General features: G+C 42.2%; 1 protein-coding gene across 7 annotated transcripts in view; it reads right to left on the bottom strand.

The window, feature by feature from the left end:
• Positions 1-17,583, bottom strand: part of KIF16B (kinesin family member 16B) — a 314,783-nt gene that overhangs the window by 102,786 nt on the left and 194,414 nt on the right. For 4 of the 7 annotated variants that reach the window (XM_074406210.1, XM_074406214.1, XM_074406215.1 and 1 more), the window contains 5 exons: positions 11,528-11,560; positions 11,122-11,175; positions 8,244-9,602; positions 3,378-3,530; positions 632-725 (listed from right to left, as the gene is read on the bottom strand). In XM_074406210.1, the coding sequence (XP_074262311.1) occupies positions 632-725; positions 3,378-3,530; positions 8,244-9,602; positions 11,122-11,175; positions 11,528-11,560 (1,693 nt within the window). The remainder of the gene's footprint in view (positions 1-631; positions 726-3,377; positions 3,531-8,243; positions 9,603-11,121; positions 11,176-11,527; positions 11,561-17,583) is intronic. The other 3 variants (XM_039479728.2, XM_074406213.1, XM_074406211.1) reach the window with 1 other exon arrangement.

The raw sequence follows: 17,583 nt of genomic DNA, 5'->3' as shown, positions 1-17,583 counted from the left end.
CATGGAAATTGGAAAAAGAATGTTGCATATAGAATTAAATACTATTTTAGACTTTACAGTCACTTAAAACTTTTCACAGAATTACAAAATTATAAAATAAAGTTACTCTCGAATTAACACTATTTATAAACTGTTACACCCTGTCCAAGCAATATTTAATATTTTTTTCTAGAACATTCCACATCTGAATTTTCTCACTGGAAAACAGTAAGAAAAGATCCTAGTACTATCACCAAAAACTTATCTTCAAGGTCATCTAGAAAGATGAACGGGCTGGGTGGGCTGGCTCACACCTGTAATCCCAGCGCTTTGGGAGGCCGAGGCAGGCAGATCACTTGAGGTCAGGAGTTTGAGACCAGCTTGGCCAACATGGTGAAATCCTGTTTCTACTAAAAATACAAAAATTAGCCAGGTATAGTGGCGTCCATCTGTAGTCCCAGCTACTTGGGAGGCTGAGGCATGAGAATCCCTTGAACCTGGGAGGCGGAGGTTCCAATGAGCCAAGATGGCGCTACTGCACTCCAGCCTGGGCAACAGAGCAAGACTCAGTCTCCAAAAAAAGAAAGAAAGAAAAGAAAAGAAAAGAAAGATGAAGGAATGTGTTACTTGTTACTTGGCTCCTTCAGCTTACCTTCATGTCTGCAGATGTACTGCAGCCTTCACTAATTCCACGATGCAAATCCTGAAGACGTCTTTGCACTTCTTCTTCAATGTAAGCATTGATCCTGAAATGCAATGGAGATGGAGTGGATCTGACACTTCTAACCACAGAGGACATAAGGACATACTGAGATCCTTTCTTTACTATTGCTTTCACAACGGGGAGCAATCTCATCCTAAATGCCAACCATAACAACAACTTGAGAACTTCATTTTTATTTTGTTCAAGAAATCTGGTGCTATGTGTTCATTGTCTGGGTTTTGCCCAAATGAGGTAGAACTGGACAAGTTATAGAATATTGGGAATGAAAAGGAGAAAAGTGATTTCATTCAGGTGCTTAGTGGAATGCCCACTGCAGGATGGAAGAAAATCAGTCACTGGCTTCAGAAGGCTCTGCAGTCTCAGATCTGACTCCAAGACAGACTACTTGCTTCACAGAGCCTTGTGTTCCTCATACGGAAAAGGATAATACAGATGACAGTTATTTCTTACATCTCCAGGCCATGTATGAGGATTAACAAAAACAAAAGGCTGGTGCGAGTGCAGTGGTGTTTACAACTAATTGATCACAACCAGTTAGATTTCTTTGTTCCTTCTCCACTCTCACTGCTTCACTTGACTAGCCTTAAAAAAAATAAAAATAAAAATAAATAAAAAACACATAAAAAAGAAAAAAATAAACAAGAGGTGGACATACTGTCTATGAATCTTTCTCCTTCAGATTGAACAACGTCTTGCACACTTGCATCATTTCCAGTCTGTCTTGTCTCTCCGAATGGGTTCTCTGCACCCGGCCAGCAAGACCACATCTTAAAGGTCTCTACCTCCCAAAATGCCTCGGACACGGCCAGGACACAGAGGAAGCCAGAAACAGCTGACTTTGGAAGCAATGTTGACTTGTTATCTGGTGTCTCATAAACTGTAGGTGAAGTTGTATGAAGCAAAACTATCAGCCTGAACCACCTCAGTGGATTTCAGTCTAATCTCTGGCATTTTTGCCTCAATGTTTTAGGTTATTCCACCTGGAGGAACCAGAGAAGCTAGAGAATTTTACCTTCATTGAAAATCTTTCCAGGGGCATACACTACCCAAATGGAAGTCATTCTGCTCTAGACTCCCCTCCTTCAATTCTATAGACACTGATTAGATGAATTATTATTATTATTAATGAAATGGAGTCTCACTCTTGTCACCCAGCCTGGAGTGGAGTGATGTGATTTCAGCTCACTGCAATCTCTGCCTCCCGGGTTCAAGCAAGTTTCCTGCCTCAGCCTCCCAAGTAGCTGGCATTACAGGTACCCGCTACCATGCCCAGCTAATTTTTGTATTTTTAGTAGAGAAGGGATTTAACTATGTTAGCCAGGCTGGTCTTGAACTCCTGACCTCAGGTGATCTGCCCGCCTCAGCTTCCCAAAGGGCTGAGATTACAGGCGTGAGCCACTACACCCGGAAGGATGGATTATTTTAAATTTAATGGTTTCCATGTTTATATGTTAGCACATTCTCACTAAATAAATAAGTAAATCTGCATAAATACACGCATAATCCTGTAATCATTTCTGTACTACTGACCACAGAGAAATGATTTGCTAAAACACTAGGTAAAGATATTAATATTTTAGGTAAAAGAGCCCAAATGAATCACAGTGTTTATCTTTCAATATTATAAAATCGTGTGCTACTGAACATGAGTGAAGGCCATTTACAACTTATCTTTCCTGACATTCACTTAAATTTGAAACTAGCCCTGTGGAATATGAGACTCATGCCATTCTGAATACATTTTGATATCTAAATATGTATCTCCTAATATCTAGGGTTCAAGAGGGTCCAATTTCAAATTCTCCCATGGTTAATGGAGTAAAGAAAGATAATCATTGTTTTCTTATAGGCAAAGAATAATTTAAGCTGATTTTTCAAAGGGCTCTAAGCCACAGATCATACATAGTGCCAGCTAAGTTGAAAATCACTTGAGTAACATCAGATATATATTTATTATACTGACAATCATTCTGAATATTCTAGTAGTTTTTATAACCAACTTCATCTATTTGTAATCAATGACATATAAAGTCACTGCCAATACAAGGTCCTCCTTCTTGGTACAGTTAATTCTAGGTCTCTGTTTTTGTCAACCTGGCCTTGCCTCACTTTGGGCTGAATGAGCTGGTTTCCCTGCAACTTTTCATTCCAGCCTTTCACACAAACCACACTTGACCCTTGAATAACACAGGTGTGAATAGCATAGGTCCACTTACATGTGGATTTTTTTTCCAATAAATAAAGCTGGACCTCTCTATTAGTGGTTCCACATCCGTAAGTATACACAGACTGAAAACATGTGGAGGGCATATATGGAAGGCCAAGTTTTCCTAACTGCAGGTTCCAGGGGCCTGACAGGACTTGAGGATGTGTGGATTCTGGTATCAAAGGGCAGTCCTCTAACCAGTCTTCTGCAGATACCAAGGGACAACTGCACCTGCCACAAGATTCTTTGGATCTGGCTAGCCAGTTCTCAAGTCCTTGACCTTCTTGAAATGATCCCTTACCTCATGGCTGGCAGGGCAATGGCAGATGAAGGCAGAGCACATCTCAAGCACATGTATTACTTGTTGCCCTTAATAAAGCCCTCCAGGTACAAAGTAGTCAACAGAGAAACAATGAGTCCTTCAATCACATCAAATGAAAAGTATGGAATCACTTTCATGTCTAGTACCTGGCATCCATCAGGGGAACCAGCTGTGATTTTTCAGCACTGAATGGCAAGTTGGAAGAAGCCATCTTCCCTTCCAGGGCCCCATGATGACCTTTTTGAACACCATCAACCTCGTAAATCTTCTGCTTCAGCTGCTGGATTTCATATTCTAACCTATGAAGACGGAAGCCAGATAATTCATTCATTAATAGTATTTCCTGAGCTTCCTTACTGTGTGAGACATTGTTTTAGACAACATAGGGGATCAAGATCTGTCCTCTATGTGCAAAGAGCTTTACATTCTAATAGAAAAGGTACTACAGACCATTTAGACAAGACATAAAGTACCAATGGACCAGAAGAAGGGTCCAGGGTGAGCAACAGATGCATCCAGAAGGTAGAGTGAGTTTGACCATCAAGAGCAAAGATCTTTCCACTGTGCTCTAGGCAAGTCCTAGAGGTAGATGTGTAGGATTCTGAGGCCCTCTAACTCCTGCTTCAACAATAATTGGTTGTGGACTACATATCAGGGTTCTGGTAAATACTTTAAAAAGGTCAATGTTTTAAAGAGTTTTAAAAACCACCAATCTAGGAGAATCTTAGTCAAGGCAGTTCTAAGTTGAGTCTCCAGAGGCCAGTGTAAATGTTGGCATTTGAAGACGATGGCAGGAGATTATCTAAGTGTAGAAAGCAATACGAGCAATGGGGCAAGGCTATGAAAACCAGGCATCCACTATGGGTTAAGGCAGAGGGCGTGGGAAGGGAAAGCAGGGAAGACTGGCCTAGGAAAGTAGGTTGAGTTCTATGACACACTAAAAGAAACCATAAAATTTACCTCCAGTGATAAAAGATACGTCTATGTGAAGTCACATGTGTCTAAGGTCATTTTCCTGCCAACCCAGGCAGACTTGAATCCAGGGCCATCAGGCCAGATGGCCAGGCTTGGCAGTGAATTTGATGATACCCTATTGATATACCGAGGAAGGATGAGACTGCAGTCCACTCAATGTGTGTGGGCAAGTTCTTTAAACATGGGTCTCAACTTCTTCATGGATCAAATGAGAGGGCCAACTAACCTCCCTGAATTCCTTCAGCTCTAAAAAATCAGAGATTCTGGCTTCAGATGCCAACACACCATGATGCTGCCAGCCCTCTGGTGTCACCAGCAGCAGTCTGACCACTCTGTTTTGAAGGTGAAAGCCAAGTCCTGAACTTTCAGACACGAGATCACAGGGTCATGAGGGTAAGCACTCATGGGACCCACACAAGGCTGTGCCCAGTTTAATTTGGCTCTTTCTTAGCAAGTATTTCCAGAGCATCAACTTGCAGAACATACGGAAAAGGGAAGACATAAGCAAAAAAAAAAAAAAAAAAAAAGATCAGAGGCCTTGTGGTGGGCAAAGAATTGGGGAGCAATATTAATAGGGTATCATCAATGGCCAAAAAAAAAAAATGAACTGGATATAGGTAGGCAATTAGCAATGTTTACAGTTGAGAAAACTCCTGCTGGGGTTGTTAAGAATTGTCTTTCAGCACAGGGTCAGTGGCTAAAGGAAAAGACTCCACAGAGCAAAGGGAGGTTGGAGTGGGATCCTGAAGGCTGAGTGAGATTTACATGGGTGGCAAGGGACAAACTGGCCTTCCCGAGTGACAGTTTGTCAGGAGACTAGAGGGCTAAGTGGCTCAGAGATGGGCGATGAGATCGAGATCTGACTTGCAACTCTGTCACTTTCTGTGTGACACTAATCCCCGGTGGTTATACGACCACTGCAGGCCTCAGTTTCCTCATGTGTAAACTGGAGACGATGGCTCTCTTCATTGGAAGAGTAAATGACAATGCACATGTGGTATTTAAAGCAGGATGTGAGGTACACAGAGTTATTCTTCATGGTTTGCATCGTGACTGTTGTCATCATTGTCTCATTATTAAAGGACTCTGACACGAAGATCAGATTAAGTGTGAGTATTAACAACTCGTCTCTGTTATCCCTTCTGTGGTGACAGGAGAGTTTTTTACTTGGGTTTCCTGATCCATGTCAACAGGGCAGCTGGCATGAGCAGCTGGTGGGAAAAAAGGCAGGAAAATGGATTAAACCTGGTTCATAAAGTGCTGAGAAGGCAACGGGAGAGCCAAGTCCAGGACACTCTTGTCCAGTCCGGTCCACGTGAATTTAATATTTCACACTTGCGGAATTTTACAAGGGGCCAAGTCAGGCTGCACAGTGAATCCCGGCTTAGCCGTGAGAACCCTGGGAGAAAAATGAAGCACGACAGAAATTCCCATAGACAGCTGCAGGGGCATCGCAGTCAGAGCGGAGAGCCCAGAATCTGTTGGCCTGAATTAGGACTTAGCTAAGTCCGTTTCATGAAAACTCGTGACGCTAACAGCCCACTTTGCTTGGCTTCTGAGGGAACACTCACATCCTGTAATTGCTCCTGTGGAAACTGCAATACTGCGTCTGCTATTATACAGTATTAATGGCTGGCTGACAAAAGCCAAGGACATCAAGATAAAAGCTCATGCTGCATTCTTATTGTACACTACAGGCTACACATTGAGAGTGTGCCCTCTGATACTTTAAATTTCCTAGGGCTGGATCTTTGTCCAGCAATTTTATTTACATAACATACCTGCAATCATTTTCTTAAACCTCCAACCTATTTCTATGAAATAACAGCATTATTGTTTTTGATTGTTACTTTGTTCCTGTTTTGCCTGAGGGAACTACCAGAGAGCAAGGATGGTAAATATAATCCATAGCATAAGCTAATCGTTTCAATGGAGGTTGTCCTGACCTTTTCAGGCAAAGTGATGGGCGAAGGCAACGGTAAGACTTCTGAGTAGCTCTTGCCTTGTTATCAGCAACCGGCCCCATGCATCTGCTAAATGCCAAGGTGGGGTCTCTGGGCCAGTAGACTGGACTTCTGCTGCAGCCCCCCTCAGGAGGTGCTGTTGAGTGGGTGGAATACTGCAGAGAGGGCAGGGTTTCAGCTCCCCAATCTGGGCTTCAGTCAAGATCTCAACTGAGCAGGGAGTGGTGGCTCATGCCTATAATCCCAGCATTTTAGGAGGCTGAGGTGGGAGAACAGCTTGCGCCCAGGAGTTTAAGACTAGCCTGAGTAACACAGGGAGACTCCACTCTAAAAATAAATAGATAGATAGATAGATAGATAGATAGATAGATAGATAGATAGACAGACAGACAGACAGACAGATGAATAGATAGCCAGGCATGGTAGTATATAGCTGGGGTCCCAGCTACTTGGATGGCTGGGGCAGGAGGACCGCTGGAGCCCAGGAGTTTGAGGCTGCAGTGAGCTATGATCACACTACTGCACTCCAGCCTGGATCCAGATCATGATCCTGTGATCTCATCCATCCTCTCCTTGTACAGGTGGTGACACTGAGCACCGAGGCCCAATGATGAAAGATCCTGCCCAAGGTTGGAAGACCCTATCATCTTGATAGGAAGGGGCTGAACCAAGATACGCATTTCTCTTGCAAGTCTCCAAACTGGGTGATGTTTGCATACCAGGTGGTTGTTGGCCTTTCTGTGAGTCTTGTCATCATGTCTTCAAGGCTCCAGAAAAGGTGTTCTCAAATTCACATAATATTCATTTTTAGAACTTACGGTCTGGTAAGTATGGTAACAGAAAATAGGTGAAAGAAGATAAACATTCTTTAAAAATTGTTTCTTTTTTTGAGACAGAGTTTCCTTCTTGTTGCCCAGGCTGGAGTACAATGGCACAATCTTGGCTCGCTTCGATCTACGCCTCCTGAGTTCAAGCGGTTCTCCTGCCTCAGCCTCCCAAGTTTATAGGTGCCTGCCACCACGGCTGGCTAATTTTTTAATTTTATTTTATTTTTTTATTTTTAGTAGAGACGGGGTTTCACCATGTTGGCCAGGCTGGTCTCCTGACCTCAGGTGATCCACCCGCTCTACCCCCTAAAGTGCTGGGGTTACTGGTGTGAGCCACCGCATCCGGCCAGGAAGATACATATTCTTACCTTACATGACAAGGGTGCTAGTTTCCTAGTTTTATTTTTCACAACAACAAAAATAATCAGTAAATCACCACACATGTTGTAACATCCCACTGTGTTCAGAATCATCTGGAGTTTTGTTGGTTCAGTTGACTGTTTCATAATGCAGAGTCCCGAGGCCTGCTCTGAAATACTACGACTCAATAGGGATGGGAGAAGTAATGATTTTTCACTCCCAACAGGTTGTAGGAATCAGCAGCCTATATGCAAACCATGAACTCCAGGGATGAAACTTCACTGCAACAAGTGCTGGTCACGGAGAAGATGTGAAACTATTGGTAAAAAAAGGGCAGGGAAGCAGAGATAGAAAGAGGTGAGGGAGGAGGGAGGAAAACAGGAAGAGAAGGAAAAAGATAGGGAGCAAGGGAGAGACAGGCGAGGAGGGAAGAAAGGGGAAGGAGAGGGAAGAGAGAGGAGGAGGAAATAGATGCAAAGGAGGGAAATGAAGGGGAAGAAGAAAGGGAAAAGAGAGAGAGACAGGCAGGCGAGACACGGAAGAAGGGAGGGAGAAATCAAAGCGGAAACTTTCTCAGTCTTGCGTTTACCAAAATATTAAAACACACACATTCCAGAGGTCAGTGGTATAACCAACAATAGCTTCGCTTTTGTTCGTGTGTTTTTCAACTTTAGACCAGCAATTCTGTAACAAGGACCCTAAGGGGAAATACAAGAAGTTTAGGAGTACTTTTCTCAGTTCTGGCAAATATAAGCATTTGCCTATGAATTACAGAATACAAAGGCTAAAAGAATAACTTAAAAAAAGTGATAAACAACATGAGGAGTGAAAAATGAGCACTCATTTGGCACCCACTGTATGCCACACCCTTCCTTCCCAATCTCACCTTTCCTGGTCCTTCTCCAGGGCTTCCTGCTCAGCCTCCAGGCTGGCCTGGAGCCCTGACTGCTCTCCGCTGCCGCTGTTCAGAGTGGCGAGTTTCTGCCTCTGCTCTTCAATCTCCATGCCCAGGGTAGAGCGCCTCTGCAGGGCAGAATGTCTCCTCTCCAGCCTGGCCACAGCCCGCTCCAGTGCTTCTCTCTGCTGCTTCTCTCTGGACTCCAGAATCTCCTTTTCCTTTTTCCTCACTTTTTCCTCCTGACGTGCAATGTTGGCAGTGAATTCAAAGGTGGCTTGGAGCTTTTGCAGCTGGCTTGCATTGGCTTGGTACTGTGCAAGCTGTTCTTCTTTTTCTTCCATTTCCTTTTCTACTTGATAAAGAGTGTTGTCCAAGCTGAGAGGGCCTCCATCAAGAATTTCAAATGCTCTCTGCTTTTCTTCCAGCAGAGTTGGCAAGTGATTCTGCAGGAGGTACTGTAGCTGGCGTTCCTTATGTTGCAGCCTGCACTCCACTGGCTTCACTTTTTCGAGATCTTGAGCCACTTGGATGACATCTGTGACACCCTCATCATGTTTTTCCAACAATCTAGATTCTCTGTCCTGTTCACATTTTAAACAGTCTAGGATCTCCTGTTCTTCTTGGATTTCTTTTTTCAGGAGGTCTTTCTGCTGAAGCAGGTCCCTCTCCAAGTTCATCAGCTTGACAAGCTGCCTTCTCTTGAAATCGGAGAAACGCAGTTGAGCCTTTTCTAACTCCTCGCCATCTTCATCCCCTCCAGCACGTGCCTCCTTCACCTGCAGGAGGGATTCCCTAATACCTTCCAGATCCTTCTTCTCCTCTTCCACCCACTGCACCTCCCCGCACCACAGGAGCTGGATCATCTCCTGCTTCTCTCGGAGCTGCTCTTCCAGATGGGCCACGAGCATCACCTGCTCCTTCTCCTGCTCCTCCAGTCTCTTTTTTTCCAGTTCCAGCTTGGCACACTGTTCATCTTTTTCCCTTTGGAGCCGGTCCAGTTCTTGAAATATCTGAAACTTCTCAGCCTTCTCAGTGTTGTTGAGTTCTTTGAGTCGTTGGAGTTCTTCTTGGAAGCGGAGAAAGCTCTCTTCTTCTTGCCTCTTCTTCTGCAGCTCGATTTCCTGCTGTTCCCTCAGCCTTTCCTCTTCAAACTTTTCCTTCTCAGCGAGTAAATCCTTTAGCTTGTTCTCGATGTGGAAGCTGCGGCGTTTGAGGCTCTCCTCCTGCTTGCGAATCTGGAGCTGCACGATTTCTGTCTCCTTGCGCTGGGTCTCCACCTCCTGCTGCATCCGCTCCAGTTCAGCCTTGTCTGATTTCTGCTTTTCCTCCATTTCTTCTATGAGTTTCCTGAAATGCAAAGCACTCACTGGTCATTATCTAATCATTGTTCAAACACTGCTCTAACTTTACTGAAATGTTGTGAAAATGCACATACAACCAGGCCAAAGCCTCCATTAACATAAAAAAAGAAGAGCAACTGCTTTCCTTTAAATTTTCAGCAGCATCCTGTTTAATATTTTTTATTTTTTAACTATCCAACATATCATCTGCCTATTCTGAAGTGACTTCTGAAATCATTTCTTTGTAGAGCCTATAATCATAATGTGTTATGCATGATATAATTTTAAAAGGCCCCTGAGCTCAAAGAGAAAGAACCATGCCCAATTTAAATTAAATGTGAATAAGTTGATTCAGCTCAATGACTAAAACTCAATGGAAGTTCAGTTACAAGACAACATTAAATAAAAATGCTTATGCTGTCCTCATCTCATTGGGGTCAAATATCAAAGTCATGGTAATTGACAGTTCATTGTTCCAGCTAAAAAACTACATACTATTTAGCATTTAATGACTAGTTTGGTACAAATGGTGATCACCAAATGGTCCAAAATGTTAGTTTACTAGTGCATAACACTGAAAATAACTGGAGCCTCCATTATCATATACAACTGCATAATTTTGCGGGGGTTGGGAGTGACATGTTGTGTTTTCTCTTGGAGAACGAATGATCTCCACTGGGTCCTGCACCGAAGTTTAGAGTTAGGATGGCCTCCAGAGCAAGAGTGCAGAGTTAAGAGTACAAATACATGGCCTCCTCCTCCTGACCCACCAAATGTCTATCTTAGATGATGCTGGGAAACTGAGCCAATTTACTCGTGACATTTAAACCCCAGGTCCTACAAAATAAACATTTACTTTGCAGACTTCCTATAGCCTTAGCTTCTACCCTAATTGTCATCTTTTGTCTATGTCTTGGCTGGTTAAATACAATAGGAAAAACAGAAAAGGAGAAAATACAGTTTTATCAGGTAGAGAAGTATTTCAGAACATAAAAAGAACTCTCCAAATCCATTAAAAAACAGCCATTTCTCCCCCGACTCTTCCCTCCCCTACACAGAAGAAAAGTGAGCAAAGAATAAGAAGCAAACATGGGGAAATATAAACGGCCAAACAATATGAGAAAAGATGTATTAAAAGCAGGGAGGTATAAGGAAGGGAAAATTGTCATTCTTTAGGCTTTTTAAAAACTCAGGGGATATTGTTAAGAGAAGATCTACTTTTGATTAAATTTAAATGAATACATTTTGGTATATTAAATTTAATTGGTATGTTAAATGTGCCTACTGACTCTATTTCCCATTTCTCATAAATATTTGAAGACTAACTGTTTAAAAAAATTTAAACTTGAAGAAAAACCAACTACTCTAAAAAAAAAAAAAAAAATACCTGGGGTCATTAGACATGTAAATAACAGACACAGAGCAAGAGGGAAGTACTGAAGGAGACATACATGAAATCAGTCCAGGATATTAACACAGGAATCCAGACTACAGGAGTGTTGAAACTTGAACCCCATATGACTTACCTTTTACTTTCTAATTTTTCAAGTTCTTCACGCTGCTGCCTCTCAAATTCAAGTCTAATAAAATCAAATGAAAATGAGTCACTTTTCTAAAGAGCTTTTCTCTCTCTCTCTCACTCTCTGTATACAGAGTCGTATATTAAAAAGAGCATCAGTTTTTCAAGTATTACTTTTAATGACCATGGATTAGCAAGTTTAAAATGCATTCTTTGCTCTAGGACTATGATTAGGAATTAGACATACTTTTGGGAGCTTGAACTTAAGCTGAAAAGAATGAGTTTTACTTGAAGGAAACAAACAAATGAAAACTGTATTGAAAAAGCAGAGTTAAAAAAGACTTTTAAATGATAAGCATGTCTATTCCATGCAGCTTAGCACTGATTAGTACATAAAAAAGGAGAATCTCTACCTTAGACAGATGGGTCCTTTTACAGAGAAAAGACTGCCAGGGAGGTAGAGAGAGAGAGAGAGAGAGAGCACAGACATCAATTAAGGCAAACATTTAATAGGAAGGAATATCAGGAGGAAAGCAGTAAGGTACTTAAATGCCAATAGCCATGCACAAATAGAAACATCTTTTTATAAATATCACATTTCCCAATATTTTCATGAAACAAACACTCCAAAAAGTTAGCTGTTTTATACTTCTCACACTTCTACACACTACTCATGATAATCATAGTAATGATAGCAACCGAGTGCCAGTAGTAATTATAAGCAGTAGTCCAACTAGCACTTTTGCTAATTTATAGATAGTTTTACTACATGTAGGTTCATGAAGTTCCTCCTGTAATTAATAGTTATGCACTATAAGAGTTACCGGGGTTCTGAGATTGTGAATATATTTACCATAGTGGTTGTAGAATAAAGGGATTTAGGTCACTGGGAATTTTAAAAATTCACTAAAACAATAACACAAGCTGATTTCTTATCAAATATTTATTTAATTATTGCAAAGTTTCACTATTCTTATTAAGCAGCATAAGCTGTATTTTTTATTCTGTTTTCAGGGTTGGGATTGGGGTTGGGTCAGACACTGCCAGCTCCCCCCAACACTGAACTATGATTCTTAAGCTTATACATTTTTCTGCTGTGATAGAGGGCAGATACAGCTAAAAAGCTTGCTACAGAAAAAGTCACCATAAGTCTTCTTCCTTGAATAATGCATAAAATCCAGATTGGAAACAATTATTTAGTCATGAGCTAACAAACACTTCAAATAGTTCCCTTTCCAATTTAATAATGTGGGGTAATATTGAGAGTAAGATGTCCGGTGGCCTTCATTTTTGGGGTTTTTGAGACAGGGTCTTGCCTTGATGTCCAGGTTGGAGTGCAGTGGTGTGATCATGGCTCATTGCAGCCTGGACCTCCGAGCTCAAGCAATCTTCCTGTCTTAGCCTCCTGGGCAGCCGGGACCACAGTATGGTGGCTTTTGTAGGCAGAACTGAGTATGTCTTACATGATAAGTGTTGTGCGGTGTGATTTACACATAATCTCCCTCTGTCCACCCAGCAAATTCTGAAGGCAGAAAACAATACCTCCATTTTACAGGTGAGGAATCCAAAAGTTTGGGTATGTTGAACACCTTCTCCAAGGTCACAGTGGTAATATATGGTGAAGCCAGGATGTGAACTCATGGCAGCCTGCTTCCAAAATACAGCCTGTTAACTCAATTTATAAGCAATATTCAAATTTGTGATATAAAATTAAAGTATCTAATCTTTCATTGAAACTTGTTAGATAACAATATGTTTATTCTACTGACAAATGAAAATCTGTACCTTCTGCATGAGAAATCAGCCATATAAATATAAATGAAAAGCATTTGCCAGTCATGAAGGCCAGCCCACATGCAATTACATTAAGTAGGTTTAGGACTTCATTTAAATTAAAATGTGATCATTCCTTTTTATTTAGCAATAAATAGAACCTTAGGAAGGATCCCAAGTTGGTATCTTCATACTTCAGTGTAGTTCAGTCTTTCTAGAGATATTCACAGAGTCAAAAGGAATCACTGGATAAAATACTTTTAAAAACCTGAGAATTTCCCTAATAGAATTATCTTTACTCTTTATTTTCTGTGAATAAGAGCTCGGCGCACCCATCAGGAGACCTGGCTTTGAGGCTGTCACGTGTGCATAGCCAAAAGTGCTACACTGAGCACTGGGCACTCAGATGGAAACCTACCATCTGAGGATTGTTTACACATACAGGTTCTTTCTGTGTTTGACAGTTGCCCTGCACTCTCTCACTTACTCTTCCAGACTTAGGAAGCGTTATTTCTCATGCTTATTTAACAAAGCAGGAAACTGAGGCTCAGAGTATGTAAGCAGCAGAGACAGGACTTGAATCCAAGTTTGGTAACAAAATCTGTGCTGCCAACCACTGCAATTGTTGCTAGTGAGCTGCACGGTCTCAAGGAGGTAATTAATTCTGAGTTTTAATCTCTAATGTGATATTTTCACTGAGCACCTACTTTTTAAACATTGAGCATAGTGTTAGGTACTGTGCTAGGTAAACGGCTACAATCAGTCTTTAATCCATCTGGAGTTAATTTTGGTGTAAGGTGTCAGGAAGGGGTCCTGTTTCTGCTTTCTGCACATGGCTAGCCAGTTTTCCCAACACCATTTATTAAACAGGGAGTCCTTTCCCCATTGCTTGTTTTTGTCAGGTTTGCCGAAGATCAGATGGTTGTGGGTATGTTGTATTTCCTCTGAGGCCTCTGTTCTGTTCCATTGGTCTATATCTCTGTTTTGGTACCAGTACCATGCTGTTTTGATTACTGTAGCCTTGTAGTATAGTTTGAAGTCCGGTAGTGTGATGCCTCCTGCTTTGTTCTTTTTGCTTAGAATTGACTTGGCTATGCGGGCTCTCTTTTGGTTCCATATGAAGTTTAAGGTGTTTTTTTCCAGTTCTGTGAAGAAGGTCATTGGTAGCTTGATGGGAATAGCGTTGAATCTGTAAATTACTTTGGGCAGTATGGCCATTTTCAGAATGTTGATTCTTCCTAACCATGAACATGGAATGTTTCTCCATCTGTTTGTGTCCTCTCTTATTTCATTGAGCAATGGCTTGTAGTTCTCCTTGAAGAGGTCCTTTACGTTCCTTGTTAGTTGTATTCCTAGGTACTTTATTCTCTTGGTAGCAATTGTGAATGGCAGTTCGTTCTTGATTTGGCTCTCTTGAAGTCTATTACTGGTGTATAGGAATGTTTGTGATTTTTGTCATTGATTTTGTATCCTGAGACTTTGCTGAAGTTGTTTATCAGTTTCAGGAGACTTTGGGCTGAGATGATGGGGTCTTCTAGATATACAATCATGTCATCTGCAAATAGAGACAATTTGATTTCCTCCTTTCCAATTTGGATACCCTTTACTTCTTTTTCTTGCCTGATTGCTCTGGCTAGAACTTCCAGTACTATATTGAATAGGAGTGGTGAGAGAGGGCATCCTTGTCTAGTGCCAGATTTCAAAGGGAATGCTTCCAGTTTTTGCCCATTCAGTATGATATTGGCTGTTGGTTTGTCGTAAATAGCTTTTATTGTTTTGAGATACGTTCCGTCAATACCTAGTTTATTGAGGGTTTTTAGCATAAAGCATTGTTGAATTTTGTCGAAAGCCTTCTCTGCATCAATTGAGATAATCATGTGGTTTTTGTCTTTGGTTCTGTTTATGTGGTGAATTACATTTATGGACTTGCGTATGTTGAACCAGCCTTGCATCCCCGGGATGAATCCTACTTGATCATGGTGGATGAGCTTTTTGATATGCTGTTGCAATCAGACCTAATACCATAAAAACCTTAGAAGAAAATCTAGGCAAAACCATTCAAGACATAGGCGTAGGCAAGGACTTCATGACCAAAACGCCAAAAGCAATGGCAACAAAAGCCAAAATAGACAAATGGGACCTAATTAAACTCCACAGCTTCTGCACGGCAAAAGAAACGGTCAGTAGAGTGAATCGGCAGCCAACAGAATGGGAAAAAATTTTTGCAGCCTACCCATCTGACAAGGGGCTGATATCCAGAATTTACAAAGAACTAAAGCAGATCTACAAGAAAAAAACAAACAAGCCCATTCAAAAATGGGCGAAGGATATGAACAGATACTTTACAAAAGAAGACATACAGGAGGCCAACAAACATATGAAAAAATGCTCATCATCACTGGTCATCAGAGAAATGCAAATCAAAACCACATTGAGATACCATCTCACACCAGTAAGAATGGCGATCATTAAAAAATCGGGAAACAACAGATGCTGGAAAGGATGTGGAGAAATAGGAACACTTTTACACTGTTGGTGGGAATGTAAATTAATTCAACCATTGTGGAAGACAGTGTGGCGATTCCTCAAGGACCTAAAAATAGAAATCCCATTTGACCCAGCAATCCCATTACTGGGTATATATCCAAAGGATTATAAATCATTCTACTACAAGGACACGTGCACACGAATGTTCATTGCAGCACTGTTTACAATAGCAAAGACCTGGAACCAACCCAAATGCCCAACGATGACAGACTGGATAGGGAAAATGTGGTACATATACACCATGGAATATTACGCAGCCATCAAAAACGATGAGTTCACGTCCTTTGTAGGGACATGGATGAACCTGGAAACCATCATTCTCAGCAAACTGACACAAGAGCAGAAAATCAAACACCGTATATTCTCACTCATAGGCGGGTGTTGAACAATGAGAACACATGGACACAGGGAGGGGAGCACTACACACTGGGGTCTGTTGGGGGGAAATGGGGGAGGGGCGGGGGGGTGGGGAGGTGGGAAGAGATAGCATGGGGAGAAATGACAGATACAGGTGAGGGGACGGAAGGCAGCAAACCACACTGCCATGTGTGTACCTATGCAACAATCTTGCATGTTCATCACATGTACCCCAAAACCTAAAATGCAATTAAAAAAAAAAAAGCCTACAATAGTCTGTAAAAGAGATGTGGTCCCTGTCCCCACCAGGCTCCCTGTCTGTAAGCGTCGGTCAGTGTGTCACACATGAGCTGCACATAGGGTACTGACCCCAGAATTTGGTAGTATCTAGGATCAAGGCAAGCTTCCTGAGGAAATGTGTAACTAATCTGGGTCATTCTTTCTCTTGCATGATACAGAAACTCAAGGAAAGCTAATAAAACCAGATTTTTACTTGCTACAGGAGAGGCAGCAAGCCATGGAGCTCAAGAGGACAACAGAAGCCAGACAGTGAAGAGCCCTGGATGTTATGTTAATGACTCTGGACTTGACCCTAAAGGAGGTGGCAAAAAGTGTCTTGGGCCAGGGCTGTTGAAGAACACATACTCCTGGTGTCCTGCAGAGAACAGATGGGTGGGGGAGCGACATGGGAAGGCAGAGACAAGTTAGTGGCAGCAACTTAAGTAGGAGATGACAGAGCAGGACCCAGGACAACTGCCTGCCTTGATCCTAGGTACTACCAAATTCTGGGCTCGGAACCCCATGCTCATGTGTGACACACACAATAACTGTCACTTACAGACCAGAAGCCCAGTGGGGACAGGGACCACATCTCTCTTACCGACTGTTGCAGCCTCCTGCCTAGCACAGTACCTGACACTGTGCTCAATGTTTTAAAAAGTAGGTGCTCAGTTAAAATGTCACATTAGAGATTAAAACTCAGAATTTATTATCCTGGTGAGATGATAAAGAAGTGAAGATCTCTCCCAATACTCGGCAGATCAAGCTGACAAAATGTGGCAACTGGTGGCATTCTGGTGGGGGTGGAAAGAGAAAGGAAAAGTCAAAGATGACCCTCAGATTTCTGTCCAACTCCTACAGGGGTTGGGAAGGCAGAACATAACTGCAAAGAGACTGAGCCCAGGCAGGTGTGAATACAAATTCTAGCGTCCTGAGACCATGAATAAGCTATTTAACCTTGGATGCTTCCTTTCCATGGAGGCTGAAGAAAGTAACAGGCCCCACCTCAAAGGGCTGTAGCCAAGATCAAGGGAGATACAACATGTGAGATGCCTGCCTGGCAGCTGTGCACTTCGGGGGCTGAATGTTGACTCGCATTGCTATGGTTTACTGAGATGAGGAGAGCACTGGGGAAGGAGGGGCTGAGTGGCAGCTGTAGCAGTGCTGGTGCTCAAGGTGGGAGAGGTTGACACTCATCGAAGCTAATGACCATGGGTGACTCACTCTACACCTGGCACTGCTCTAGGCACTTTGAACTCAATTCTCACAATGGCCCTGTAAGATCACTGTTCCCATTTCACTCATGAGAAATGGCAACGTCACTAGTAACTGGCAGAATCAGGTTTGATTTCAGCGCCCACATTTTTAATCTCTTCTCTGTCTTGCTTTCAGGCTAAGCTCAGTTTTAGACATATAGAATCCAGTGTTTACACAGGGTCATCCAACTGAGATGCCCAGCAGGCAGCAGGATACATGCAACGAGCTGGTACACAGGCCCTTATCAAGGCTGAAG

Source organism: Saimiri boliviensis, chromosome 9 (assembly GCF_048565385.1).
Source record: "Saimiri boliviensis isolate mSaiBol1 chromosome 9, mSaiBol1.pri, whole genome shotgun sequence".
In the NCBI taxonomy this organism is placed as follows: Eukaryota; Metazoa; Chordata; class Mammalia; order Primates; family Cebidae; genus Saimiri; species Saimiri boliviensis.
The sequence above is the reverse complement of the archived record's forward strand: the minus strand, read 5'-3'. Positions and strand labels throughout refer to the sequence as shown.